The sequence below is a fragment of the Ursus arctos genome, unplaced genomic scaffold, assembly GCF_023065955.2.
Source record: "Ursus arctos isolate Adak ecotype North America unplaced genomic scaffold, UrsArc2.0 scaffold_26, whole genome shotgun sequence".
NCBI lineage: Eukaryota > Metazoa > Chordata > Mammalia > Carnivora > Ursidae > Ursus > Ursus arctos.
In genome coordinates, this window is record NW_026622941.1 from 41,339,883 (window position 1) to 41,361,786 (window position 21,904).

The following is a 21,904-nucleotide window of genomic DNA, read 5'->3' on the forward strand; positions in this document are numbered from 1 at the left end:
TCCCTCCCTACAGTCCTCCCTGGACCCACGGATATGACTTGGCAAACACGCATCTAATTTTCCCAGTGGGCCTGATCTGGGGTAGGGGAGAGGCCAGGGGGTGCCTAGTAGGGGATTCCCTCCTCCACGCCACAGCCCCTTCCCTGTTCTGCCCGTGGAAATTCCCACATCCCGCGGCCACCCCACATTGGCTGTCCCATGCTTTGCTCCTGCCCGGGACCCTCTGTTCAGCTCTCCGGGTGGCCCTTACCTGGGGGGCAGCTTGTACAGCCAGTGGCGTCAGGGTCTGCGATGCCTGAGGCTGGCTCGGGGCTTGGCTGAAGGTGGCAAGAGCAGGGGCAGGGCTCGGAGGGATCCCCGGGAGAGACTTCACTTCACGTGGCATGGAGAGAAAGGACAAGGAGTGAGCCTGGCGTGAGCGGAGGGAGCACAGCATCTTGCTGTAGCCTGAAGTGGCAGCTCCCAGCCTCACACTGTGTTTCTGCATAACCCAAGGCCAATCGCTGGCCTTCCCTGGCCCCGCAGAGACTGCTTCCCCAGTGCTGCCGGTTGTGAGAACGGGAGGCTGGGGAGCCCTGTGCCAGACCTGCAAGGTAGGTTACCCTCTTCCCACCTCTAGTTGAAGAGAACGCAGGTATGCACAGCTGGCTCTGTCTCTCATTTCCTGGCTCCGCAGGACACCGTGGCCTATCACATAATCAGTAGAAGGGCCTGAAGGGAATGCGTGTCAGGGAGGGAAGGAGCTAGGATGGATGGGAGCAACTTTCCTTGGCTCATCAGGTGACAGAATCACGGTTCACGCCACCTGCGGGCTTCTTTTTGGATGCAGGTGCTGGCTTGGGGAAGGCCACAAGGATTCCCGTAGGGTGAAGCCCTTGAAGTGACAGTCCCTGAAAACTGGACTCCGGAACCCAGGGGCACTCCAGGCTGGGCAGCGTTTCTCTGCCAGTGCCTGAGGTCTGAAGTCTGGAAGAGAAGCTTCACTGAGCTTCTAAAGGAACGTCCTATAAACCGGAGCTTTTCACCCACGTTATCGCTTCCCCTTGTTCCCTTGGCTTAGTCAGGTCCTGAGGACCCCCACCAGGAAACCTCTTCAAAGCCACACAACAATAAGGAGAGGGGCTATTATTTAATACATGGTGAGACTATGGATGGGGTGATGGAGGTTAGACCAGATTGGTGGCCTCTTAAGCCTGGCTGGGCATGGATTTCCAGGCCCTCATCTAGGCCTCCTGAATCAGAATGTCCAGGAGTGGGGGCCAGCAACCTCTCCTCTCTCCCTTCTTTCTTTTAAGCTCACTTGTGATACAGCTCACAGCCAGAGTGGGAGCCACAGAATTAGATAGCCTTCCAACCTGCGTTCCCAGCCCCCCTTTTAATCTGGAAAGGCAGCAACCTAACTCCGGCCTGTAATGTTCACAGTATATAATGACAAAAAATCCAATTGCTTAAGGAATTAAAGAGACAAACAGGCAACAACTAAAGCCTTCTAAAATTCAAACAGAAAACAAAATGGCAGGTTTATCTCCACTGTGGAGGGGAAATACAGTTCTAACTACTGAAAAAAATCAGAGAACGTAAGGACACTCTGAACCTATGAAAATTTAAAAAATATTTTGCTTGACAAAATTTTATGAAATTTAAAAAAGAGAAAGTAGGAACATGGGAATGTGATGGACATGAATGAAAAAAGCTTACCATCTAAAGAAAGGACATGTTCATTTTACTAGGATTTATTTCCAAAGTGGGGCCCAGGGTCCAAGGGTTTGCATACAGTCAGGGCTTTTGTCACTTCCTGTGAGACTGCTTTTCAGAAAGACTGAACCAATTCACAGCATTTTCAATAATGTTCCTATTTCTTCACAGGGCCACCCAACTTAGGTTTTATCACTGTTTATTTATTTTTCTGGCTTAATAGGCCTGTGGTACCTTATAGGCAATTACATGTCCTCTCATCGATAGATTTTGTATTTTTCCATGTGATGACTCCCTCCTATGTACACAACGGACTTCTCTTCAAAAGGAATTCGAGTAGACTATACCTCAAAGGAAAAAACAAATTTTTCAAAGGACCAGTACAAAGGCACTCAAAGCAGTACCGGTTATGACAATGAACAACCAGACAGTTTGGCCACAGCCAAACCCAGAATCAGGTGTGTGAATCTATAACAATAAGGAAAGGGGCCTATGAATAATATGGTGGTTAAGTGTTCTATTACGGTCTACCCTTGGTGGCCACAACCATATAAACACATACTTGCGACAAGGAGCGGGTAGTAATTTAGAGCGATCTAAATCACTCGATCTTTTTCATCCTGAAAAGGTTTCCCATTACTTAGTTTTGTTTGAAGAGGAAACTCTTCTTAATATTGCGTAACTAGAAAGACTGCAAGGCCACAGTCTAAGCTGGCAACTTCTTGGAGGTACGGTCAAAATGCCTCCCTTACCTTCTTGGTGACCACTAAAATTTCCTTTCCAGAGAACAGGACTTTCGTGAAAGGCTTAAATATACAAACCTCCGGAAGAAGACGCACACTGCCATGAACAGTCATACTAAGGTGTAAATAGTTGATTTAGGGTCCGTTTCTGAGAGCAGGTTTGGACGAGAACAGAATTAAGGCACCAGAAGAAATGAGATATGGAAGACAGATTAAAGAGTAAAAAGGGATGGGGCGCCTGGGTGGCTCAGTCGGTTAAGCGTCCGACTCTTGACTTCAGCCTAGGTCACCATCTCAGGGTCCTGAGATCGAGCCCCACATCAGGCTCCATGCTGAGCATGAGCTTGCTTAAGATTCTCTCTCTCCCTCTGCCCCTCCCTGACCTCCCTCTCTTAAAAAAGAAAAAAAAAGAGTGAATAGGGAAATCAGGACACTGTGGATAAACCTGGGATACCTCCCAAATTTTCTGAAAAGGGGCCCGATCCCCACCATGGAAAGGAATCAGAAGGGGGGCCAGATGAACATCCTTGTCTTGGCTGCCTGCTCTCCAGGGCACTGCCCCACGGGGGCAGGTGACGCCCACCCTGGCCTCAACACGGATCGGAGCATTTCTAGGCTAGGAGAAAACAGTCATGTTCTTGCCATTCCTTTATTCAAAAGGAGAAAAAATAACCCAGGGTTACTAGGGTCCCCAGTGAATCTGCACACTGATTTGCGGGTATAGCAAGGGATGCGACGCCTTGCAGTTCTCTTACTCGGGAGTTGCTGTTTCCCGAAAGCCTGTCCTCACTTGCTCTCTTCTTGGCTCCGGCTCTTGGCCCACCCCCATCTCAGCCCAGATCTCCAACCTAGGGAAGGGAAGATAAGCAGAAGCCTAGGGGAGATGAATCGTGGAGTTCTGGGGGGACTGACTAAGGAGGTCCCAGGTTTCCAGCAAAAGCTGGAAAGCATCAGTGACGAAAGTCCAGGAAAGGGTGCCCCACGGCGAGAAAACCACGCCTGGCACCAGTCCCAGCCTCTAGAATGGCCCTGGTTGTGTCGCAGCTACACTGCAGGGTAATTAGGAGAGGCCGTGTGGGTGAATCACGTCTCTCCATTCCCCATACAGGAGAATCGAACTCTCGCCCCGAAGTTGTCTTTAGAGGACAACACAAATTAGGCCACCAGGCTTGACTCACAGCAGCCCAGCTGGGAAGTAAGGAGCTGAGATTCTGGAAGGTCCTACCTCACTCACACCCTCAGTCCAGGGGGGGGTAACATGCCCTCCTACCCCCAGCTGCTGGGACCTCCCAGACGTACCACTGAAGGTACCGAGTTGGAAGGGCTGTCAGGATCCCAAAGACCTAGTCCTTTCTGCATTGGGCCTGAGGGTCTGGCCTAGACAGGGAGAGCTCCCTCTCTCAGGTGACTTCAATCCCTTCAACGGAGCCTTGCCTCTCCCCATGCACCTTAGCCTGACCATCTCAGCTCAGGTGTGGAAGTGACTGAAACCAGATCTAGAGTTCCCGGGACAAGGAGGGCAGGACAGCCCTGGCAGCTGAGTGGAAGGAGAGCTGTGGCCAGAGGCTGCCCAGTGGACAGGAAGACAACAAGACCCTAAGGCCACCCAGGGCCCAGGGGCTCATGCTGGCTCTCCAAGGAGCCCGAGAAAGAGACTCGGGTAGAGCAATGCCAGATAGGAGCGATGGCCTCATACCAGTTGCCTCAGCAGAGGAGTCCGGGTTGTCTGGCCCGGCTTCGCCAGCGGGTTCACTCGCTTCGCCAGGGCCTCTGCTCTGGGAGCCCTCGGCAGCCACACCCTCCAGCCCTTTGCCCTCCTCCTCGGCAGAGATCTGGGCATCCACTCCGACTTCCAGCACGCGGATGGTCTCGTGGCCTGACATCACGATGACCTGCAAACACAGCACAGGGGACTTCGCTGGTGCGGAGCGGCCGGTCGAGCTCCTGGGGCGCACAGCTCTGGGTTTGCTGGGCGACAGCGGAGAGGGCACTTCAAGACTCGGACCTCCTGCCTGAGGGCTGCGTCCTCTGTGGCAATTTCACAGCCTGGGGCAGGCTGCAGCTCCCTGATTCCAGGAAAGGAGCTTCTAAAAGGAACTGGGGGCCTGGTGACAGGGGAGGGCTTGACATGTGCTGGAAAAAGCCCCACAGAGCCAAACCACTTGGGGATATTTCTATTTGCCCCCCTTCGTGGACTCAGTTCAGGGAGTGGCAAGTGGCCTATCCCACTGCCTTGCAAGGGTGTCCTCTTAGCTGCTAGGATATCGGAGTGTGGGGATGAAGGTCCCTCACACAGTACCCACAGCTTCAGCTGGGCCAAGAAGCAAATCCCTCTTCCCTTCTTTGGAAACCTTATAGAAGTTCCCTCAAAGATAGAAGGGGGTGGAAAATGAATGCTCCACAATGTTGAGTAACTGTTTAAGCTCGTGATTCCTTTATTTCCAAGACCCCGGGGTAAAGGCCAAGATTTCCCTGCGAGCTAACTTCCTGAAATGAGGGTCAGGAATCCTGGAGATGCGGCTTCATGCCCCACCTCCCTGGACTGGAGCTTTGGACCCTGTGGGCCTGCCTGCAGGTCCAGTCGTGCCATCTGCGGGCATGCCCGACCTCAAGGGAAGCTTCCACATCCCAGTGGTGCAGGCAGCCCCTGGGCCTCCTTGGAACACCCGGTCTTCTTCTCCTGCTCCAACAGCCAACACGCCTTGGCTCTTTACCTCCAGCACTGATGGGCTCTGAATTGGGCCACTCAAGAGTCAGGAACACTCTGTATATTCAAAAGCTCTGTCAGGCCTCGCCTGCACTTGGCCTGTACCCAAAGGCACTCCCACAACACAGTCCTGAAGCCTGAAAATTGAATCCAGCCAGAGATTGCTGGAAAAAGTGACAATGTAACCCATCAGGGACGTATGAGTGAAACAAACTTCCAAAAGCAGTTCCCTTTCTGATGCAAACTTGACCTATGAGGGACTTCAGTCCAATTACATTTTAAGAGATGTTAGTCTTTTTTTTTCCCTTTTAAAAAGTGATGTAATAAATATGTTCAGTACAAAAAATGATAAAATATATATAAGAAAAAACAGTAAATTACATGATGTCCAAATCTTTCCTTCTGTAAACATATACATATTGGTGTATATATTTTTAAATTTTTATTTAACTTGTCTTTTTATTTTTATTTTTATTTTTTTTTTTTAAAGATTTATTTATTTATTTATTTGACAGAGACAGCCAGCGAGAGAGGGAACACAGCAGGGGGAGTGGGAGAGGAAGAAGCAGGCTCCCAGCGGAGGAGCCCGACGTGGGACTCGATCCCGGAACGCCAGGATCACGCCCTGAGCAGAAGGCAGACGCCTTAACGACTGCGCCACCCAGGCGCCCCTAACTTGTCTTTTTAAAGTAAACTCTACCTCAGTGTGGGGCTTGAACTCAGGACCCCAAAATCAAGAGTCACAACCAAGCCAGCCAGGTGCCCCACACACATTTGTTTATTTTAATTTCACTTTTTAAAGTCACAGCTTAGGGGCACCTGGGTGGCTCAGTCAGTTAAGTGTCAGTCTTCGGCTCAGGTCATGATCCCGGGGTCCTGGGATCGAGTCCTGCATCAGGGCTCCCTGCTCAGCGGGGGCCTGCTTCTCCCTCTGCCCCTCCCCCCCAGCTCGTGCTCTCTCTCACACTCTCTGTCTGTAATAAATAAATAAAATCTTAAAAAAAAAAAAATGAAGTCACAGCTTAAATCCCCCAACTCAGCCCCTAAGAAGCCCTAGCTGGTAACTACATCTGGATGGGTGAAGTGACCAAGAACTTTGGTAAGAAACAGATACCGACAGGCTCTGTGGAGTCTTCCCTCCCAGCCATACCCCGGGGTCCATGACACTCACTCCCCCCGCCTCTTCCTGCCCCGGCATATACCTGCTCATTGACAGTCAGAGATGACTCTGGCCCGGCTCCAGGATCCATGGTCACTTGTCAGGGTGGGGTGGGGGCCAGCCCAAACCTAGCACATCTGTGGGATGACATGGGACAGGAAAAGCAAAGGCTGATGTGACACAGTAATACAATTTCTGCATCATCTCGAAAAGTCAGGAGTAGAATGGTAGGAAGAGAGAGAATCTAAGTTCTCCCAAATATCGGTAGAAGTAAACAGGATTCTAGAGGCTTTAAAACTGAAGAGTCTTCCTACAGCATCCCCGGAGAGCCTACACTCAGGAGGAACCAGGGTGACAAGAGGAAAGAGACGGCCAGGCATCTGTCCCTGGGAGTCCCCTGGTCTGTAGGGAGAGAGCAGACCCAGCCGAACCCAAGCTGACTTTGGCCCAGACACTAAGAACCTCAGACACAGGGAAGGAGCACTCTGGCTAATCAGAGCGCTTCTCAGGGGAGGAGTCCGAGCAGACTTCCTGGAGGAGACGGTAAAGACAGGAATAAATGAAACCGGCAGTCCCCAACTTGAACATGCACGACCATCACCTGGAGCATTTATGAAAAATACAGACACCAGATTCCCCTGAAGCAAGCATCCCCAGAGAGTCTGATTCAGCAGGGGAGTCCCACAAAATCAGCTCTTAAGTGATTCTGTGGCAGTGGCCTAACGACCCTACTGGCCTTTCACACCAGAGGCAGGACAACCTCCCAGATGCATCTGGCCCAAGGCAGGGAGAGGGAGTGGGAGGAGCCCTTGTGAAGAACAGATCGGCAGACTGGAGCCACGACCCATAGGGTCATAAGAAATAAAGATATAAAAGGGGACAAATAGGTTTAGATACTTACATAGAAAAGAAGGCAATCAACATTGACCCTGAGTGCCTCGGTGCTAAGTGTTTCTGTAACACTTTATTCGTGCTCCTTACTCAACAGTTGGGGGGATGGGGCATTATTACCACCACGGTACAGATGAGGAAACTAAACTCAGAGAAATGTTCCAGATTCCCGATCTTTCCCTTCCTCCTCTTTCAACCCTGGGTTGGTTGATCGGTCTTCCTTTTTTTTTGTTATTTTACGGATTGAGATAAACTTCACCACTGTAACCATTTTAAAGTGCCAAACTCAGTGGAATTTAACAGATCTACAATGTGGTACAACCATCACCACGATTCAGTTCCAGAACATTTTCATCACCCCCAAAGGAAACCCCACACCCATTAGCTGTTACTCCCTTTCTCTGCCACCCCCAGCCTCTGGCAGCCACTAAACTGCTTTTTTCTCTATGGATTTGTCTATTCTCCATATTTCATATAAACGGAATCGTACAATCAGTGGTCTTTGTGCCTGCCTTTTCTTACTTAGCAACATGTTTTGTCCACGTTGTAGCCCGTATCGAGACTTTAATCCTTTTTATAGCGATGTTATAATGGATAATATTGGGTGGGTTTTTGGCACTCTCTGCACCAGCTCAGGGAGGGGCAAACCGAGGTTTCCTTTCCGAGATGGAAAGTGCAAGAGACCGAGCTGCGACTATACCGAGCACTCCCGGAGGCCCGTGCCGACCCACCACCTCCCCACACAAGCAGTTCCAGAGAAAAATCTGTAAGGGCAACACTGAAACAATGATTAAGGAAAACAAGATCTTCACTTAATCCCCGTTACAGCATGTCCTGGAGTCGAGAATGAAGAAGACTATCAGACCTTTTCAAAGAAACCAGCATCTTTGCCAGAAGGAAACTTTGGAATTTTAAGAACATTTTAAACACATAGATCGTGAATGTGAAGAAAGCACAAATTCCGTAAAATACCTTCAAGAATATTTATGCACGTGAATCTATGCACTTGATCCTGGGTCATGCAGCGGTCTCCAACACGATTTTGTGAAATGAGGATTCCCAAACAAGGATGAAAGGAAGACCAAGCAAAACCGGAGGAAGCAGGTTCAGGAAAAGGAACACCTTCTTCGGGGACCAAAACTAGCATCAGGTACAGACCAAAGAATGCCTTGTGTCAGGGACGGGGTGGCTCGAAGAGAAGTGGAGAAGCTGTGACCGGCTGTTGCTTTACGCGGGGCAGTGGGCTCAGCCTTGCTCAGGTGCCAGTCCACGCCGGGTTAGAAGGCCCACTGCTGCCCTACAGCAGAAATGAAGAACTTACGGGGTCTAATTCATAGTTTTTCCCCTAGGATTTCTTTGAAAATGATAACATAATTAAAGATATTTATACACCTTTTAAAGATATTTATACATTTTGAAGGGAAGATATAAACCATTAGGGCTTAGAGAAAGGTATCCTGCTGAACGTCAATGTAGGGCATTCTGTTAGATAAACTAAGTCATCACACAAAAATTGAGTATTTTGAGTAAATTTGCCAAAGAAAATGTGATATTTAAAGAAATACGAAAAAGTTTAATCATGATTAAAAAATAATTTGGACAATTCTGAGAGTCAGTTTTAACATATTGTTCTGTTTATTGTGGTAAAAAGTTTTATTTTATTTTATTTTATTTTTATTTTATTTTATTTTATTTTTTTTAAGATTTTATTTATTTATTCGACAGAGATAGACAGCCAGCAAGAGAGGGAACACAAGCAGGGGGAGTGGGAGAGGAAGAAGCAGGCTCACAGCAGAGGAGCCTGATGTGGGGCTCAATCCCAGAACACCGGGATCACGCCCTGAGCCGAAGGCAGACGCTTAACCGCTGTGCCACCCAGGCGCCCCAAAAGTTTTATTTTAAATGTTAAAAAAAAAAAAAAAGTCCAACCTGGTGAATGTCTAGACCTGAACTGGTCTAAAAATGCCTGCCTCTCTCCTAATTTTGTGACCCTGGTTTCCATTCATTTACCACATATTTCCATCTGGATGGTCTAGTAGGCAATTAAACTCTCATGTCTCAAAAAAAAAAAAAAATCCATCGTATGGATACACCACATTTTGCTTATCCATTCATCAGTGGGTGGTTTGGATTGTTTCTTTTTTTTTTTTTTTTTTAATTTTTTTCAAAGATTTTATTTATTTGACAGAGACAGCCAGCGAGAGAGGGAACACAAGCAGGGGGAGTGGGAGAGGAAGAAGCAGGCTCCCAACAGGGAGCCCGATGTGGGGCTCGATCCCAGGCTCCGGGATCACACCCTGAGCCGAAGGCTGACGCCCAACGACTGAGCCACCCAGGCGCCCCTGGTTTGGATTGTTTCTCCCTTTTGGCTATGTGCATAGTGCTTCAGTAAATTTTTCTGTACAAGTTTTTGTCTGAACCCTTGTTTTCAATTCTTTCGTGTATATACCTAAGAGTGTAACTGTTGGCTCACCTCAGAGATTTTAGGGTCTTCACTCTTTGGCAGAATGTTCCCTGGCCAAGGAGGCAAGGAGAACCATGAGGTTCCTTCTCGCCCTTTCTTTCCCTAATCACCTAGAGTAGAGATGAAAGGAAGGGCAAGGAATTCAAGACACCTAGCAATTTGAAAAAAAAAAAAAAAAAACAGAGTAAACAAGGCTTCCCTTTAGGACAAGGGAGGGCAGGAAGGGCCGAGGAATTTGCTGGAAGAGCTAGTAGGCATCTCCCACCCTCACCGGGACTCTGGCCTCATTCCTGGGTGACGTCCTCCTCCAGATTTTGTACATGGGAGCCTTCCATGAGTTTTGCCAAGAACTTGGCAATTTACCACACTTCTGGATGGGAATCGGGATGAGCCATGAAATTCGTTACGTATAGAAGTTAATTAGCAAGTATTTTGCAAATTCAAATAAAAGGCAGAGACAAAACAGAGTGGAAAGGTGTGCAAAGTAAATTTGGGCCCATTATAGCGTGATACATACATTTCACAGCGGAAGAACTTTCCAACTCCAAAGGCGTTTGGGCAGGAAGCCTCAGTAGCCAGGCACTGTGGGGCAAGGACCATCTGCTCAAGAAGGGCTTAAAGCCTGCTCCTAGTCTTGGGCCACTGGTTCCCTGGGGCCAGTCAGGGCCACTCGCAGGGAGTGGTTAAGCAAGTGTGCACTTTATGACTGTGTTATTCGGGGAATTCAAGCAGTAGAGAGGCTCGGGTAATTCTAACACCCCTTCCACCCTCGAAATTCTATGAGCTTATGCGGACGTGGGTCCTCAATCTTTAGTCCTTTGTACCAAGGGAAAAGGCAGTCCTGGCTCAGGGCTCTGGCCACACACAGGCGCACTCTGACCCACCAACCAGGCTTCTCCCACCGGAAATGCAGGCAGAAGAGAGGCAAATGCCTCCCTCATCTCAGACCCCAGAACTTACTTGTCTCTCTTCGTCTTGGCTTTAGATGGCTCCTATCAGAGATATGCATGCGACAGAAACACCTCTCCAAGCTGCAGACACTCAGCATTTTGACTCGGAGCTCTGTCCTGTGTGTCCCCTAGCTCAGTATCTGGGCAGGCATTCTCCTGCACCTGGTTCCAGCCCCTTGTCAGGAACTTTCCACATTTTTCAAGCCTAAAGCTGGGGGTGCCTGGCTGGCTCAGTCGGTTAAGCCACTGCCTTCGGCTCAGGTCATGATCCTGGGGTCCTGGGATCGAGTCCCAGGTCGGGCTCCCCGCTCAGTCTGCTTCTCCCCCTGCCCGTCCCCCTGCTTGTGCTCTTTCACGCTCTCTCCTGCTCTCTGTCCAGAAAAAAAAAAAGAGTTTCAAGCGTAAGGCTGTGGCTTGGTCTCACTGGCGAGCCAGCCGTCTTCAGTTCGCTTTGTGACCAGTTCCCCAATGACTGGGGTGAACGGCCTCCTTTGAGCTCACAAGGCCACGCCGTGTCCATAGCCTGACAGCCAGTGAGGAGAGACGATCCGCAGTCTGTTTTAAGAGAAGGGACTCCTGTGTTGGCCCTGGCAGTAGAAGCCCACACCATACAGGGTGCTCAGTGGAGCTGCTCCAGGGAAAGCTGGGACGGGAGCTGGAGCCCACCCAGAGCCTCCTCCTTGGTCTTCTTTCTCCAGGGAGATGAAGGACAAACACCTGACTCAAACCTGGCAAAGCATCTCAGCTGGTTCCCAGAGAGTTCATTTACCCCTCGCTTTCCTGGGCTAACATCTAAAAACGCAGGTAACCTCGTGGGGGGATGAACTGCGGGTGCTGAGGCATTTGCCCACCATCCGAAAATCGGAGGCCTGGGACCATCCAGGAGTTCCAGCGGAGGGGACTGAGTTAGGGGGCCTGGTTCTATGTTCATTCTCCTTTGGCAACTGCTTTGGGCTTGCTTAGGGCAACCTTCCAAGGCACCCAGAGGAGCATTAGGAAATCTCAAACAGGGGCGCCTGGGTGGCTCAATCAGTTAAGCATCTGCCTTCAGCTCAGGTCATGATCCCAGGGTTCTGGGATCGAGCCCCACGTCGAGCTCCCTGCTCAGCGGAGAGCCTGCTTCTCCCTCTGCCTGCCGCTCCCCCTGCTTGTGCTCTCTCTCTCTCTCTGACAAATAAATAAAATCTTAAAAAAAAAAAAAAGTAATCTCAAACACATCCGAACCCCCTAGAATAGCCTGAGATCCTATTAGGAAAAATCCTGAAGTGTTTCGTCCTTCATTTATTCAACAAATATTTCAGTGGCTACTACGTGCTGGGCGTTGGGGGTACAGCGGGGGAGAAAACCTTCCCCGGCTTTGTCGAGAAGCCCTCGGTCTGACATGGGAGTCAAGGAAACAAAGAGAGAACCCCAATACAGTCCGTGCTAGAGGATCCACAGAAGGGTTACCTACGGCAGTTTGGGGCGGTCCTCCCCCCCCTTGTTCCTGGGTGGCATGTGGCTCCAACATGAAATTTTATGGATGAAGAATCTTTTGCCATGTGGAGGAAAATGGAAATTCTCATATGGGATGCAGACTTTTAACTCAGACTCATTCCTGTGGTTTTTTTTTTTTTTAAGATTTTTTATTTATTTTTTTGTCAGAGAGGGAGAGACAGAGAGAGCACAAGCAGGGGGAGCGGCAGAGGCAGAGGGAGAAGCAGGCTCCCCGCGGAGCTGGGAGCCCGACGTGGGGCTTGATCCCAGGACTCTGGAGATCATGGATAGCTTAACCATCTGAGCCACCCAGGTGCCCCTCGTTTCTGTGGTTTTCATCCCTCCCTTCACACTTCACGTGGTTGAGGTTTTCAAGGTGTAAGATACCTTCTCAGTCTACAGTCCGTTTTGGAGCTGGGAGAGCCTCTTCGTGAAGTTAGTGGGCTCTAAGGAATGGCTGCTTAAGCTGAATCAGCTTTACCTGTAATCAATTGAAAGAAAGCCACATTGGGGCACCTGGGTGGCTCAGTTGGTTAAGTATCTGCCTTCGGCTCAGGTCATGATCCCAGAGTCCTGGGATGGAGCCCCACATCGTGCCCCTTGCTCAGCAGGAAGCCTGCTTCTCCCTCTCCCAACTCCCCCCCACCCCCCGCTCATGGGCTCTCTCTCGCTCACTCTATCTCTCAAATAAATAAAATCTTACAAAAGAAAGAAAGAAAGAAAGAGAAAGAAAGAAAGAAAAAGAAAGAAAGAAAGAAAAAGAAAGAAAAAGAAAAAGAAAGAGAAAGAAAGAAAGAAAGAAGAAAGAAAGAAAGAAGAAAGAAAGAAAGAAAGAAAGAAAGAAAGGGAGAGAAAGAAAGAAAAAGAAAGAAAGCCACATTTATTCTAGGAAATCACCCTTCAAAAATTTGTCTTAATTCTCTCAGGCTAGGTTTTGTGGGCATCAGTCCGTCCAGCGCTGAGCTACTTTGACATTTAAATTGGGTCTGCACCTACCTCTTTCAGAGCTGCCAATCAAAAGGAACACAATGCCGGGACGCAGGAGACCGGCACAGATCGGTAACTGGGGCTGAGCTGGGCGGTGCCATCAACGCTTTACCCCTTCCCTAGATGGGCTCACTCAGTCACACAAGGACCAAATCTCAATCTCCGGCTGGGACCTTATCTGCGAACGGCAGCCTCAGATACCCAAACGCCTACCGATTGTTCGTATCATCTCGTCCTCAACATGTTCACAACCAAACTCCTGATTTCTCTCTCTTTTTTAAGTAGGCTCCACACCCGATGTGGAGCCCGACACAGGGCATGAACTCACGACCCTGAGATCAAGACCTGAGTTGAGATCAAGAGTCAGACGCTTAACTGACTGTGCCGCCCAGACGCCCCTAAACCTGTCCCACCCGCATGCAGCCTTCCCCATCTCAGCCCACGGGCAGCTTCATCCTTCCATAGATGCTCGGGCCACAAACCTTGCCATCATCCTTGCCTTCTCTCTTATTATTCACATTTGCTCCTTCACCGAATCCCACGGGCTCTCCCTTCCAATAGGCCCAGAACTCCGGACTTGACAGCACCACGCTGGTCCACACGCTTTAGTACCTGGTGCGAAGGACACCACATCCCCGCACACAAGTATTATCGGCCCTTTTCTTAAATTGCCAGACTCCAGAGAGGCTGCCACCTCTAAGTCATTCTTGCCTGATGGATTTTCTGCATGTCCCCCCATCCTTCCCCATTTCTGGTCCCACGACAGATTTCCCTCCTTAAACCTACTGAAGAGTCATAATCATTGCTAGTTTATGGGGACCCACGCCCTTTACACACAGTATTATCATGAACACCCTCTGGAGACAGACTGTCGAGTTCATCATCTCAGCTTTGGTATTTATTAGCTGTGGGCCTCAGGACAAATGATTAACTTTCGTGCCTCAGTTTCTTAATCGGAAAAGATGAGAGAACTAGCACCGACTTCCTAGGGTTATAGCGAGGGTTGAATAAATTAATGCATGTAGGGGCACCTGGGTGGCTCAGTCGTTAAGCGTCTGCCTTCGGCTCAGGTCTTGATGCCAGGGTCCTGGGATCGAGCCCCGCATCGGGCTCCCTGCTCAGCGGGAAGCCTGCTTCTCCCTCTCCCACTCCCCTTGCTTGTGTTCCCTCTCCCGCTATTTCCCTCTGTAAAATTAAAAAAAAAAAATTAATGCATGTAAAAAGTTTAGATCAATGCCTGGCACATAGTAAAGGCTCAGAAAATGGCAGCTGTTATAAAAATTTACATACATGATGTCATTTCAGTTTAGTGGCAGCAGTTAAGAAGCTAGAGTCATCTCTCAGTGTTAAGATTTCTTAGCTGTGAGACCTTGGACAAGGACCTAACCTCTCTATGCCTCAGTTATCATATTTGAAACAGGGCTAGCATTACAGTAAATCGCATAAGGGGTCAATGTATATTAACTATTATTACTCAATTCTGACACCAGCGCCCCCAGACCATAGTGCAAACACACACTGAAACTTGACCAACTGTGTGACTTTCCACAGGGGGGCAGGTCACTTCTCTGTTTTCTGAGGGATACATAATAGGAAACCTTACCTCGGAATTATTGTATAAAACGCTAAGAACAATTAGCTATTATTACTCCCATTTTTATAGATAGAAAGTTGAGGATTAAAGAGAGGTAAGAGTATAGGCTTTGGAGGGAAACCTACACTCAAATCCCAGTTTGGCCATGAAATAGCTGTGAGATCTTGGGCAATTGACTTAATCTCTCTGAAACTTAATTTCCTCATCTTTTTTTTTTTTTAAGATTTTATTTATTTAGGGACGCCTGGGTGGCTCAGTCAGTTAAGCATCTGCCTTCGGCTCAGGTCATGATCCCAGGGTCCCGGGATGAAGTCCCGCATCCAGCTGCCTGCTCAGCAGGGAGTCTGCTGCTCCCTCTGCCTGCCTCTCCCCATGCTTGTGCTCGCTCTCTCTCTCTTTGACAAATAAAATCTTTAAAATTTTTTTTCAAAAAAATTATTTTATTTATTTATTTGGGAGAGAGAGAGAGAGAGAACAAGGAGAGAGCAAAAATGAGTGGGGGGAGGAGAGGAAGGGCAGAAGGAGAGGGAGAAGCAGACTCCCCACAGAGTAGGGAGCCCAACGTGGGGCTCGATCCAAGGACCCTGGGATCGTGACCTGAGCCGGAGGTAGATGCTTAGCCTACTGAGCCACCCAGGCGCCCCTAATCGGCATTTTAAAGATGAGGAAATTAAGGGGGGCTGGGTGGCTCAGGCGGTTAAGTAGTTAAGCCCCTGAGTTCAGCTCAGGTCATGGTCTCGGGGCCCTGGGATCCCCCACTCCACGCTCAGTGGGGAATCTGCTTCTCTCTCTCCCTCTGCCCCCCTCCCGCCCCGGCTCATGCTCTCTCTCTTTCAAATAAAAAAATAAAATCTTTAAGGAAAAATAAATAAAATGGTGATTAAATGGGAAAACCTCATCGGGTTGTTATAACAGTGATACGAGATCATGTAAGTGAAATGCTTAGCGTGGTGGTCTTATTATGATCCCCAGTTTTATTGACAGGGAAATGGAGGTAGAGAAAGGTCAGGTGACTTGCCCAAGGGCATAGGAAAGTCAACGGCAGATTCAAAATTCAGTGCAGTGTCCACCTGTCCCAGACCCCTATCCTCCTAACACAACACCAAACTTCCTCTCTGGAATTGTAAGGGGCCTATTTTGGCCCCCAAGGATCAGGACACATTGTAAAATGGAAACTCAGTTCTCCTCCAGCACCCTCCCACCCCCATCCATGAGCAGAGATAAATAGCTTGGTAAGCTGTTGACAGACCAGGTAGGCATTCACATGGGCCAGAAAAAAGGGAAGGAGAAAAAGATAGGAAAGTAGTGAACAACTTTAATTCCCCCTTTCCAAACTATCCTGTATAATCTTAGACATATATAGACAAACAGTAAACACTAGCTTAATAAGGACACGTTTATATTTAGTTTCTCCTCCTGTTCCCTTTCCCTTGTGCCCAAACATGATTCATCCCAGGCAGGGTGAAGGGAGGGGGCAAACTAAATGTGAAAAATAAAAAGTAGGAATATTCCCTTACTAGCCTGTAAGCTCCAAGACATATCTACTTATTAACATACCCCAGTGCCTGGTATAATATGGTATATAACCGGGGGGGGGGGGGTGTCCATGACTATGAGCCAAAAATACAAACTAAGAAATCAGGTCATATCACTTGCTCTCCTCATATTTCCCACCTTCTCCCTCAAAACACAGATCCTATTTCGATTTTTTTGCCCTCATTTACAGTCCTAGGACCACTTAAAAATTATTTCAAAGAAGTAGCAGTAAGTTCTGGAGAACCGTAACCACACTTACCCTTCCTAATGTGGCAATCCAGCTTCCCTCCCATTCCCTCTGTGGCCTCACTGACCTTCATTTTGACACAGAAATAGCTTGGGGCTTAAAGGTAGAAGACCCAGGTTGGGTACTGCTTCCCCTTGGGTAATCGCCCTAAGCCTCAGTTTTCTTATCTGTAAAATGGGGCTAAATAATAGTACCCACCTCATGGGTTATTGTAAGGATTAAATTGGTAACATTTAGGGGCGCCTGGGTGGCACAGCGGTTAAGCGTCTGCCTTCGGCTCAGGGCGTGATCCCGGCGTTGTGGGATCGAGCCCCACATCAGACTCCTCTGCTATGAGCCTGCTTCTTCCTCTCCCACTCCCCCTGCTTGTGTTCCCTCTCTTGCTGGCTGTCTCTATCTCTGTTGAATAAATAAATAAAATCTTTAAAAAAATAAATAAATAAATAAATAAATTGTTAACATTTATGTAAGGCACTTAGAACTGGGCCTGGCACACAGCAAACACTATGTAACAGTTACTACTAGTGTTATTATTACTTTTAAAGCAGGCTCTACGCGCAAGGCTTGAACTCACAACCTGACTCAAGACCTGAGCTGAGATCAAGAGTTGGATGCTTAACGACTGAACCACCCAGGCTCAGTAAAATAATAATTGTTATTATTTTTCATTGAAGTAAAGCATGCGTATAAAAATGTTTTCAATTGTAAAGTGTTAAAAACTATAAAACATTGCTATTACGATCTTATAGCCAGTACATCTTGGGGAGAGGAATATGATTTTATCCCACGTTCCTTCGTAATGCAGAGAACCCTTAGGGAAGCAAACTTCTTCTGATTCACTTTTTCTTAGTTCCTAGGTAGTACCTTCAATAGAGAAGAAATAGCTCATCTCTCTCTCACACACACACACACACACGCACACGCGCACACGTTATCACGTGATGGAATTACCTTGTACGCTTTCATGTTTACAATCTGCCTTCCCTTGACCCCTAACCACCACCACCACCACCACCACCACCACCACCACCACCACCACCACCTAACCTGAAATGAAAACTCCATGACAGGGAAGTTCTATCTGTATTGTTCAGAGCATGGCACGTACTAGGTATTTTTGTTCGACCGATGAACAAAATGAAGTTCTACTGCACATATACAAAAACAAAACAAACAGGGGCGCCTGGGTGGCACAGCGGTTAAGCGTCTGCCTTCGGCTCAGGGCGTGATCCCGGCGTTATGGGATCGAGCCCCACATCAGGCTCCTCTGCTGGGAGCCTGCTTCTTCCTCTCCCACTCCCCCTGCTTGTGTTCCCTCTCTCGTTGGCTGTCTCTATCTCTGTCGAATAAATAAATAAAATAAAATCTTTAAAAAAAACACAAAAAAACAAAAAACAGGTCACAGAACTACCACCCTGAGCACCAGGACTTCAATCAAAATGGAATAAATGTAATGACTCCTCAGAAAGGCCCTGCTTGTCACTGTCGGCTGCCTTAGAATACCAAGATAAGGGGAGGAGGGGGATATACGTCCATGAACAATTAAAGACCAGCCCCTACTTTTGGAGCAAGGAATCTGGAAAGGCAGATGAGGCTAAAATCTCTGCGAAGAACTTCTTTTCATTTGCCCAGAAAGGCTCGCTGACCGTGTTTCATTTCCCCCTGCTCTGCAGCAGCGGCTAGTCTGTGATTTTAGGCTTCCAATCACCGCTGAGTGGGGGATCCCAACGCTAACGTGGGGATTACAAGGCACCCGGGGCTCCCTTGGCCTTGCCAGGTGAGAATGGCCAGGACGCACATAGCGGGCCCATTATTATGACTATTTATTAATAATAATACTGTTATTAAATATTTATGAAGTGCTCATGCTCTGCTCGATGGTGACCCTCCCACCATCCCTCCACGCTTCCAGCAACGTCTGGGTTCCTAATCCCGAGACCCACCAGTCCTCCCAGTGTACTGTGGCTGGGGAGAATTGTGACAGGTCGCCCAGGCTGACTCAGTTGACCTTAACCGCCGGGAACCCAGGCGTCCGGGCTCGCCGGTGGGGCGGGAATCCGCTCCGGTCGCCACGGGGTCTGTGTCTAACGTCCGCTCTGGGCCGTATCCCACCTGGGCTCCAGGGGAGGGGCCAGGTCCAAGCTCCCCACGGGGTCCACCTGGCGGCCGCCCCCTCCCCTGCCCCGGTCCCCGCCGGCCCCCGGGCGGGCGAGGGCGCGGCCCCCGGGGTCTCCGGCCCCAGGCGGGCGGCCGCGCGCAGTCTCATTCCCAGAGCTCCCCGCCGCCCCGGCCCGGCATCCCGGCACCCCGGCCCCGCGGCATTTTTTCTCTTTATCATAAATATATAAATTATGCTAATTACGGGCATTGCATATTAACCAAACCCGAAACCTCCCCTGCCCGGCCCCCTCCCCCTCCGTGCAAACCCCTCCCCGCCCCGGACCCCGCTACTTACCGGAGCCCGAGCCCGAGCCGCCTTCGCCCCGGGTGCCCGGCGGCCACCGATTAGAGATTCATCTCACAGCTCGGGCCAGGGGGCCGGGGCCGGGGCCGGGCGGCCGCCGCCCGCAGACAAAGAAGCCAGTGCGGCTTGGCTGGGCTCGGCTCGGCCCGGGAGCCGGTCGGGACCCGCCGCCACCCCCGGGCCCCCAGGCCGGGCTAGGCAGAGCCGAAGGGGACTCCGCGGGCTGCGCTGGGCGGAGGGGGGCGGCCGGGAAGCGGGAAGGGGGAGCCCGGGGGGGGGGCGGGCAGGTATATATATTTTTCTTCTTTTCCCCCTTCCACAGCCCCCCCTTTTTTCTTCCCCCCCCTTTTTTCCCTCCTTCTGCTACTTGGATTTTTTTAGCTGCTGCGTCATGAGCATAATTTATGCAAAGAGCTTTGCCGCATGCTGCACCGCGCGCGCCAGCCGCCGGGGGCGGCGGGCTGGGCGGGCGGTGGAGGAAGGGAGGGCATCTGGGGAGCCGGGAAAGAGGAGGGGTGGGGGTGGGGTGGGCACCCTCAGCCCTCGGTCACGCCGGGAGGCCCCAGGGGCTCTCTTCCCGGGCTGGAGTGGAGGGTCCGTGGGGCGGGTCACGCAGCCCCCTCGGAGGTGCCGCTCGAGGTGGTTTCATTTTGGAAGGTGCGAGAGAGCGAGCAGGAGCCTGGGAGTCCGAAGTGGTCACCCTATGCCACATTCCGTTCAGTCTAGGGTTGGGGCGGTGACTCCCAGCCACCGCCGCCTTTCCTGTCTAGTCAACTGCGCGCCTCATCGCCGAAAGTCAAGTTCAGGCCATTCCCAAACCCCAGGCCAGAACCCCAGTGCAAGACCGGAGGGGGGCTCAGACGGCCGTTCAGGCAGCGTCGAACCTCCAGTTGGTTGTGCCCCGGCTCCATTTCAGGGAGGGGACCCAGGTCCTGAATGCTCCCTCCGCCTCACCCCAGTGGCGGTTGGTTGTGGGCTGTATTGTCTAAAGACAACTTCCCTGCCTTCTTATCCAAATAGCCACGAAAATGTAAAGAAAAAAAAAGTTCAGTAGAAAAAAAGAACAACGTTGTGCTTTGCTGGTGGTGATGGTGCAGACGGTTTGGTTTATCTAGAGGCTTTTGAAGGTAGGGGAAGGGGAAGGGATTGGAAGAGTTTGGGGCCGAGGGTAGAGCAGATTGGAGAGGTAGTTGACAAGTGGAAGAGGAAGGAGTTGAAGACCAAAGGGGAAGAAAAGGAATGAGGGGAGAAGAACTGAGTCGGGAGGCTCTGTAAATTCAGACTGGGGATCCCTCAAGGTAGGCGGCCTGCTGTCCGTCTGGGCTGCCCTCCCTCCCCCCCGCCCCCGCCTGCCCTCCCTCCCCAATTTGGTGGTTAATGGAGAGCGGGGAGAAAGTTCCATAGTGTGAGGAGAAGGGAAGTGGAGCCCCAGCCCGCCCAGGACTGTTCCTGAAGCCCCCTGGTGGAAGACACTGCAGGGGAGGAGAAGAGGGGGAGCAGCCCAGGTGGCTCCACACCGGCACTAGTACACACTTTTCCAGAATGTTGCCTGGCTGCCTGGCGCTTGCTCACCCCCAGAGGTCCTGCTCACGAAAGCTTCCATTGAGGCCTGACGTTATCATTTGCCTGGCCAGCAGGGCTCGGGGTTCTATCCGTTTGCTGTTTCTACCCGAGGGCGAGGAGGTAAGGCTGGTGGCAGATTTATAAGAAGCCAATGGATTAGGAGTCAGAATATTTAGGTGTGAGTCCCAACTCTTCTGCTCACAGTCCAGGCAAGTAATTTCACTTCTTCATTACTTATAAAATGAGGATGCTATCTATGATCTCGACTTCAGAGGGTTAAGAAGTTGAACAGTGAGGATAGGGAGGATGTATGTGAAAGCTCTCTGAAAACCATAAGCTCTCTACAGTTGCAACCATTTTTAAAAACCGATTGTATTTATTTAGTTATTTGTCAGAGAGAGAGAGCACAAGCAGGGGGAGAAGCAGGCTGGATCCCGGCACCCTGGGATCATGACCCGAGCCGGAGGCAGACGCTTAGCCGACTGAGCCACGCAGGTGTCCCATAGTCGCATCCATTTTAATGGCCTTGTGCGCCTCTGACACATGTCATGGTATTCTGTCTCTTGGGAGTTTTGTCTGGTCTGTCTGTAGTCTCTCTGGTTTTCCCCTCAGACTGTAAATTCCTCGAGAGCACAGGGTGTGACTTAATCCTTCTTGTATTTCCTACTACTCTGCGTGAAGGAGGGGCACAGTCTTGCTGTTGGATGTTGTCACACGAAGGCAGAAACTCTCGGTCCGTGTGACCTGGTTTGGTGCTTCACACAGCTCAAATGCTCTGAATGACGTGACGTCAAAGATAGTCTTTAAAAATATGTTATTTATTTATTTATTTTTTGACACAGAGAGAGCTTGAGCAGGGGGGAGAAGCAAGGGGAGAGGGAACAGCAGACTCCCCGCTGAGCAGGGAGCCCAGTGTGGGACTTGATCGCAGGACCCTGGGTTCATGACCTGAGCTGAAGGCACATGCTTAACCGATTGAGCCACCCGGGCGCCCTGCCAAGGATAGTTGGGAGAAAGAAATGGATGTGATGGAAGGGGTTGAGGGAAACATACACCGGAATGTTAATTGTGGTTTTCTCTGGAAAAAGGAAACCTTTAATTTATACTGTATATACTTCTACATTGCTTGAATTTTTGATGATGAGCATATATTAACTTTTTTGTATGTTTAATTTTTTCATTCAGGTCTAATATGGGCACACAGTAAAGTACCTAAGTCTTAAAAGTACAACTTGAATTTTTACATAATTTTATATCACCACCCACAACAAGATATAGAGCATTTCCGGGCCCCTGGCTGGCTCAGGTGGCAGAGGATACGACTCTTGATCTCAGGGTTGTGAGTTCAAACCCCATGTTGGGCGTAGAGCCTATTTAAAAAAAAAAAAAAAAAAAAGAGGGGCGCCTGGGTGGCACAGCAGTTGGGCG

General features: G+C 49.8%; 1 protein-coding gene across 1 annotated transcript in view; it reads right to left on the reverse strand.

The window, feature by feature from the left end:
* Positions 1 to 19,185, reverse strand: part of POU6F1 (POU class 6 homeobox 1) — a 30,185-nt gene extending 11,000 nt beyond the window's left edge. Inside the window, exons 1-4 of the mRNA XM_026501856.4 lie at positions 18,905 to 19,185; positions 6,348 to 6,441; positions 4,135 to 4,330; positions 251 to 372 (exon numbers count right to left, since the gene is read on the reverse strand). Coding sequence (XP_026357641.1) covers positions 251 to 372; positions 4,135 to 4,330; positions 6,348 to 6,395 — 366 coding nt within the window. The 5' untranslated portion in view covers positions 6,396 to 6,441; positions 18,905 to 19,185. The remainder of the gene's footprint in view (positions 1 to 250; positions 373 to 4,134; positions 4,331 to 6,347; positions 6,442 to 18,904) is intronic.
* Between the last annotated feature and the right edge of the window lie 2,719 nt (positions 19,186 to 21,904).